We start from the raw sequence: 8,254 nt of genomic DNA, 5'->3' as shown, positions 1-8,254 counted from the left end.
TGTGTGTATTATGCAAAGATTATACTGATCATTATTATACATTAATTACGATCCTGATGATATTGGAAAAAAGATACGATTATTTCAATAAAAACAAATTTGCTAGTCAATTGTGCTAATCCTGATGTACTTGAGGCTGTTTTTTTCTCAATAATATCTTGTGGTGCGTTATTTCACAGCTGTACGATCGTATTCGTGGTATGTATTTGTGTCCTAATTAATTGTATCACATTGTTGATTATTACACCAATCGGTTAGGCACACTTATACATCAAATTACTAACAGGCTTACAATGTCCTCTTACTATATCTACAATTTATACAATATCATATCGTGTGTTTTATATAATACAAATATAAACTTTTCAATCGCATTCGTTCGTTCTTTTAGGTAAAACACAGCATGGCATTAAGTTAAGACAATCTACACCCCGTTCTTCGTGGCTTCCATACGGTTAATGGTCATGATCGTGATCGTCACCTCCTCCGTGACTATGACTATGGCTGTGTCCGGCTGGAAGAAATGAAACAGAATATTTGTGTAAGTAAAATTGGGTACACACAGTTTAATCGATTGTCATCGGTAAGTCATTAAAGATAAGCCCAAATGGTGGTGGATTTGATTGCGCCTCATTGACGCGATCCGGAGAATGTGGGTTACAATGTTACTGATGGGCCGTTGTTGGTGAATTCTTCGAAACCAAAGAATGTCTTGAATGAACGGAGACTGATTATTGAACCGTTGCTGCCAGTCTGTATACGGTTGACTTATCTTATCGCAACCGATCGGTATGGGAGCTATTTGATGGGACTGTTTGAAATTATTAATGATATTAACGAGGCGCACAAAGGCGATCACTTTGTACCAGCACTCCTGCTGCCCCTGTCGATGATAGCGGTAGAGTGTGTTCGGTAATCGCCGTTATTTCGTTATATTGTTTTAACGGGCGTGAATGATAACGGAATCGTTAGGGGATCGCATGGTTTGCACTCCGTTTCCTGTTCTCATCCTTAGGTACCACGTTACTTAACGGCTGGAAAAGTTGTTGTCAAGTCGATAACGCTGGACAACGGGTCGGTGTTGGTTTGTTGGGTAGCGCCCTTAACCCACTGGGTAACGATTTCAAAATAGGGCCAGCTATGCTTAGAAGACCGTAGTTTCAATTACTAGGCTTCGATAAGTTCATTCCATCCGTTATCAATATCTTCACGAAAAAAGGGGCCATATAACGGAGGTGATAACGGCTCATGCTTCCTATTGATTGAGCACTGTGATTATCCTTTGGGCTAATGTGGATGGAGGGCACTGTAACAAAGTAAGCCCTCATACATTGGAAGTTGATCTGAAAATCACAGCTGGAATATAGGTAGATCTAATAGTAGCGGATCAATCCCTACGGAGACTCTGGTCGGAATGATTGCTAGGTGCCCCTGATTTGGAATAGATTGAGGAGAGTATCGATTTTCCAAACTTTTACTATTAAAAATCACATACTCTTTCCTACATAACAATCTTCTTCGGAGGTCACCTTACATTGTGAGGCTCTAGGCTTCCGACCTACTCCGCCCACCGTTCATCCACTGAGGTCTAATGATTGTGTGCAATTAAGTAACTGATCACTTGATGACTTTATTTACATGCCGACACTCAAGTGAAGTGCACTCGATCTTAACAAGTTATAGGAAGGCAAGGCGGGGGTTTCATACAAGGCAGATTGTTTTGAACTAAAACTTAAACTTTACCTAACACCATGGAGAGAGACGTCGATGGACCTTTTAAGCCGGCCAATTAATTGATCAAGTGAAGGTCCACTAATGGTGGATTGAACAATTAATGCACATTATATGGGCCGGCTTTGGGTGAATCTCACTCACGACAGGTGAATCAATCAATCTTAATCGAACGTGCACAATCGTGTGCAGTTTCATCGTGACTAATGGGCATCTTCGTTTAAATGAGCATCTTTATTGTGCAATCTCTAACAGAATAAATAAATACAAATAATAGACCGTTTTACGTGGATTCGGGTCGGTGCAAGAGTGCTAAATGTTGCTAATTGCATTAAAGATAAGCAAATTGGTATACAAAAAACCACCCCCACCCCAAAAAAGTGGAAGTCATTCTTTTTCAACCATAAATTCATCAGACAAACGTGATAGCACTATTGTCTGACGAACGTTTAATGAATTCCTCAAGAATTTCTGCTCTGCCGTAGGAAATATTTATCATATTTGAGCAAGTGTTTTCGTAGTCTGTTTGTTTTCGACTCGCTATGAAAAAAGCACCCCTCGAAAGAAGCACACTGTGAGCCTAAATAGTAGAAAATTGATGCACAGTTGTGTTTGTTCCACTTGGAACCGTGACGAACAGACAAACAAAAGGCCATTACTATTAGCAAACGAGTTCCAGTAAAAGCTAAAATACCAAAATAACGAACTAAAAATTGTTCTTTCCTTCCTCGATCGGCAACGCCACGCTCAATGGACGGCACAGTAAACTCATCACTGGCAATTAAGGTACAAATTGTTGCAAATACCACACTCGAATAAAACACTCCAACATCCGCCGGAATTAAGTCTTCGGTTGAGGTTTAATTCAGTACGACACCGCGTTCTTCCCAGCCGGTTGATGACGCGCGTTTGATTATTCAATGTACGGGCTACGCTACACATATATATATTAGGGTATTCCCACTAATACGCCAACCCCTACTCACTTGCGGCCTTGATGCCAAGCAGCAGACCAAACCCGGCCAGCACGGCCAAGAACTGCCACAGTCCGTTCGTGGGCGACACCGAATGCTGATGATCGTGCCCTTGCTGTCCATCGTTATCACCGCCACCGCCACCCCCGTGACTGTGGCCGGCATCTTTCGCCAGAATCTCGAAGAAGATCACGTAGATCAGCGTGCCGCTGGCCAGACCCTGCAGTATCACCGACACGACCTCGATCGTTTGGTTCGTGTCGGAACTGACGGAGCTGAGCGCGATCCCGATGCCGATACCGAGCGGGCTGACCACCGAGTAGACGAATATGTACGCGACGGCAATGCGGAACTGTACGGCCGCTACCAGCAGCTCGAATGCAACACAGAAGGCGATCACGAACTTGTGCGAGGCGACGGCCCCGAACAGTAACCACACGGCTGATGGGGACCGTTCCAGTCCGACTGCCAACCCTTCGAATAGTTCGTGAATGGAGAGGGCAAGCACAATCAGCAGTCCGCGGAGTGGTCCGTTCGCGTTGGACGCTGCTGGTGCCGGGACATCGATCGGTACTGCGGTCGGAGTTCCATCGATATCGGACACCGGGTAGACGGCGGTAATGTTACCGGCATGTGAATGTCCATGCGCTAGCTCATGTTTGGAGTGAGCCTCGTAGTTCATTCCACCGGCCGCACTCTTTTTGGCTTTGGCAGCACGGGCATTTGCCGAACGGCGATGCATCCACCAGTGCACCAGCTCCTCGATGAGATAGATCATGAAGAACCCGCTCGTCAGCAGGAATTCACCGAGCGGAAAGGGTAGATCGTCCGGTTCGGGCAGTGCACCGGTTTCGACCAACTCGGTGATCGAGTGGTTAATCTCTGGCAGCAGATGCAGAAAGGTGGTACTGAGCAGGGCACCACCGCCGAACGATAGCAGCAGCCGGATCAGGAACAAATGTGTGCCACCGGACGGGGAGGATGGATTCAGATTAAACCAGCGCACCAACTTGAACGGTACCAGGCCGCACACCATGCTGACACTGAACAGTACCACCATCGAGGTCACTTTGGCTATCGTTGGCGAATCTTCATCGTCGTGATCGGCATGCTCGTTGCCATCTTGGAAGGGGTTCAGCGTAAGCGTTCCGTTTGCACCGACGGACGCTAGTGTTTCGGCCAAGCGCTCTGTTGTCGTCGTTAGAACGTCCATCCTTCGACGGTTTGTTTATCCAGCTATCTTGCCTCTGATTCTGATGCCTATTCTCCCGGTGGTTGTTATGTCCGCTGTATGGCGGGCGCCGAGTGCGCTGCGTAGCAAATGTTTTATTGATACTTAATGTTAACACCTTCCTGGTGATTTTGATCTTTCTTTTCGTCTGTCTGGTTTTGGGTTTTATCGGACGCGCCCCCTTCGTCTCGCTTTACTGTGGATCACTCTCACTATTCCTGTCGAATTCGTACGTTCGTTCCACCGTTAGCACCTTTAATGTTTTTCACCTTGCCCTCATCACCCTCACTGGCCACCGTTACCGTCGCATACGTGTGCCTGTCAACAACCGCTTGCTAACGAACGGAAACGGACAAACACCTAACTTGATGGCGAATCTAACGCGTACTAGCTGTCGCTCCGGTACCGTCGGAGATCTATACCTGTATGTTACCTGGACAACCCTATGCTACCCCTGCAGTAACACGCCGTTATCGCACCAATGCTTTAGTTCTCTTCGCAGAGTCCCGCTCTATTTGTACCTGTTGCAATCGACCCTGGATGTCTCTTTCGTACTGTTTCTCTCGATCCAGATCTCTCTATTTCTAGCGCCCTTTTTTTAGAATGGTGTACGCCTGACATTCACACCATCAGAGCACCTGCATTTTGCTCGTTATCGAACTCGCACGTAACTAAGGGGGTAACTAAGGCCGCGTGTCACTGGATTGCTTCGTATGCTCCCTTTGCTCAGCTACTGCGATGGATGCTGGATGCTCGGGGCGTCGCCTCCTTGTTTGAACACAGCCAGATTATCCAAGGAACACACTACGCCGATGCGACTACTAGATGTACGCATCCAGGATCGGTCCTCTGCATGTCGTGTCCAGCAGAGGCGAAGAAAGCGAATAGTCGAAGACGCTGTCCACGGAGGAATTATTATAGATAATAGAATTATCTTCCCCTTTGCTGATGGTCCACGGTAAATGACTGGGCATGATAGAGATCGCTCGTACGTGCACGACCTACGCTGGTACACACACCGATCGTATCGTATCGTTTCCACACACAGAGCGCCTTGTCGCGTGCTGCAGTGGGGTGAATTTTGTGCGTGCCGAGATATAGCGCGTAATCTTCACCACAAAGTCCGTGTAGTTTACCACCAATAAAGGAGTTTATTGAGCTGTTACCGAAGATATAGGATAGTAGGGTTTATGTACTAGAGAGTAATTTATTTATTATTATTTATTTCATTCATACTATTAAACTAATAATCCCGAGATGCTGAAATACGCGTAACTAAACGTGCCACGCTGAAAAGAAGTCACCTCTTATTACAGTGGAAGGTTGTAATAAATAATAATCTTACGAACTTCCATCATCGTGTAGAGCGTACTGAAGAAACGTAACGAGTCGTAACGCACGGTGTCGTGCGGATTGCCTACATTGCGTGATGTTGTTTTCCGATGACAAACCAATAGGTGCAGGGCCACGAGAGTTGACAAAATACTGACAAATTTGTCAAGTGACAAAATCAGCTGGTCAACTGCAAAAAACCACTATACCGTTGCCGCGCACACAATTGCTTTCAGATATCCGATATCAGGAGGGCACGTTTTTCAAGAGGTGACATCTGCAGCGTGGAATAAATTTGCCCATCCCTTTTGCATTGCATACTATCAAACCCGTGAGAGCGATCGCTAGTGTAAGGAAGATGGATGAAACGGAAAGTACCCTTCATCTCGCTCAAACTTTCCGTCGGCTGGTACGAAATTCCATACAAAACCAACTGTTTTCAGATTGCCGATACCAGGAAAGCATCCACGGAATAGGTAGCACCTAGTACAGCAATTTTGCTCAAAAACTACCGAAAGGTATGCAATTTTTAAACACTAACTTTCCCGTTTTTCGTGAAAAATTTCTTCGAAAACTACCAGTTTTCGAATGTATTGTACCAGGAGAGCATCCACGGAAGAGGTAGCACCGAATACAGCAATTTGGCGCGAAAACCACCGCAAAATCGCTTCAAAAGCTACCAGTTTCCGACTGTAAAGTACTAGGAGAGCATCCGCGGAAGAGGTAGCACCTAGTACAGCAATTTGGCGCGAAAACCACCGCAAAATCGCTTCAAAAGATACCAGTTTCCGCCTGTAAAGTACCAGGAGAGCATTCACGGAAGAGGTAGCACCTAGTACAGCAATTTGGCGCGAAAACCACCGCAAAATCGCTTCAAAAGCTACCAGTTTCCGACTGTAAAGTACCAGGAGCGCATCCACGGAAGAGGTAGCACCGAATACAGCAATTTGGCGCGAAAACCACCGCAAAATCGCTTCAAAAGCTACCAGTTTCCGACTGTAAAGTACCAGGAGAGCATCCACGGAAGAGGTAGTACCTGGTACAGCAATTTGGCGCGAAAACCACCGCAAAATCGCTTCAAAAGCTACCAGTTTCCGACTGTAAAGTACCAGGAGCGCATCCACGGAAGAGGTAGCACCTAGTACAGCAATTTGGCGCGAAAACCACCGCAAAATCGCTTCAAAAGCTACCAGTTTCCGACTGTAAAGTACCAGGAGATCATCCACGGAAGAGGTAGCACCTAGTACAGCAATTTGGCGCGAAAACCACCGCAAAATCGCTTCAAAAGCTACCAGTTTCCGACTGTAAAGTACCAGGAGCGCATCCGCGGAAGAGGTAGCACCTGGTACAGCAATTTGGCGCGAAAACCACCGCAAAATCGCTTCAAAAGCTACCAGTTTCCGTCTGTAAAGTACCAGGAGCGCATCCACGGAAGAGGTAGCACCTAGTACAGCAATTTGGCGCGAAAACCACCGCAAAATCGCTTCAAAAGCTACCAGTTTCCGACTGTAAAGTACCAGGAGCGCATCCGCGGAAGAGGTAGCACCTGGTACAGCAATTTGGCGCGAAAACCACCGCAAAATCGCTTCAAAAGCTACCAGTTTCCGACTGTAAAGTACCAGGAGAGCATCCGCGGAAGAGGTAGCACCTAGTACAGCAATTTGGCGCGAAAACCACCGCAAAATCGCTTCAAAAGCTACCAGTTTCCGACTGTAAAGTACCAGGAGCGCATCCACGGAAGAGGTAGCACCTGGTACAGCAATTTGGCGCGAAAACCACCGCAAAATCGCTTCAAAAGCTACCAGTTTCCGACTGTAAAGTACCAGGAGCGCATCCGCGGAAGAGGTAGCACCTGGTACAGCAATTTGGCGCGAAAACCACCGCAAAATCGCTTCAAAAGCTACCAGTTTCCGTCTGTAAAGTACCAGGAGAGCATCCACGGCAGAGGTAGCACCTGGTACAGCAATTTGGCGCGAAAACCACCGCAAAATCGCTTCAAAAGCTACCAGTTTCCGACTGTAAAGTACCAGGAGATCATCCACGGAAGAGGTAGCACCTAGTACAGCAATTTGGCGCGAAAACCACCGCAAAATCGCTTCAAAAGCTACCAGTTTCCGACTGTAAAGTACCAGGAGAGCATCCACGGAAGAGGTAACACCTAGTACAGCAATTTGACGCGAAAACCACCGTAAAATCGCTTCAAAAGCTACCAGTTTCCGATTGTAAAGTACCAGGAAAGCATCCACGGAAGAGATAGCACCTAGTACAGCAATTTGGCGCGAAAACCACCGCAAAATCGCTTCGAAAGCTACCAGTTTCCGACTGTAAAGTACCAGGAGAGCATCCACGGAAGAGATAGCACCTAGTACAGCAATTTGGCGCGAAAACCACCGCAAAATTGCTTCAAAAGCTACCAGTTTCCGACTGTAAAGTACCAGGAGCGCATCCGCGGAAGAGGTAGCACCTGGTACAGCAATTTGGCGCGAAAACCACCGCAAAATCGCTTCAAAAGCTACCAGTTTCCGACTGTAAAGTACCAGGAGAGCATCCACGGAAGAGGTAGCACCTAGTACAGCAATTTGGCGCGAAAACCACCGAAAAACTGCTTCGAAAACTACCAGTTTCCGAATGTAAAGAGCCAGGAGAGCATCTACGGAAGAGGTAGCACCGAATACAGCAATTTGGCGCGAAAACCAGCGCATATTCGCTTCAAAAGCTACCAGTTTCCGACTGTAAAGTACCAGGAGAGCATTCACGGAAGAGGTAGCACCTAGTACAGCAATTTGGCGCGAAAACCACCGCAAAATCGCTTCAAAAGCTACCAGTTTCCGACTGTAAAGTACCAGGAGAGCATCCACGGAAGAGATAGCACCTAGTACAGCAATTTGGCGCGAAAACCACCGCAAAATCGCTTCAAAAGCTACCAGTTTCCGACTGTAAAGTACCAGGAGAGCATCCGCGGAAGAGGTAGCACCTAGTACAGCAA

The 8,254-nt window shown here is 46.9% G+C and overlaps 1 protein-coding gene across 1 annotated transcript; it reads right to left on the bottom strand.

The window, feature by feature from the left end:
* Positions 1-80: 80 nt before the first annotated feature.
* Positions 81-4,351, bottom strand: LOC128298142 (zinc transporter ZIP1-like). Its single transcript, XM_053033885.1, has 2 exons — positions 2,718-4,351; positions 81-514 (listed from the first exon to the last, which is right to left on the bottom strand). Exons 1-2 carry the CDS (start codon positions 3,916-3,918, stop codon positions 456-458), a joined length of 1,260 nt encoding a protein of 419 aa, XP_052889845.1. The 5' UTR covers positions 3,919-4,351; the 3' UTR covers positions 81-455.
* Between the last annotated feature and the right edge of the window lie 3,903 nt (positions 4,352-8,254).

Source organism: Anopheles moucheti, chromosome 2, assembly GCF_943734755.1.
Source record: "Anopheles moucheti chromosome 2, idAnoMoucSN_F20_07, whole genome shotgun sequence".
NCBI lineage: Eukaryota > Metazoa > Arthropoda > Insecta > Diptera > Culicidae > Anopheles > Anopheles moucheti.
This window is presented reverse-complemented; position numbering and strand designations above follow the sequence as displayed.

Excerpts from the sequence above, each read along its gene's own strand:
- LOC128298142 (XM_053033885.1), bottom strand. The coding sequence starts at position 3,918 with ATGGACGTTCTAACGACGACAACAGAGCGCTTGGCCGAAACACTAGCG. Across the intron at positions 515-2,717 it reads GCTTGGCATCAAGGCCGCAA|CCGGACACAGCCATAGTCAT; the intron begins GTGAGTAGGGGT and ends CATTTCTTCCAG.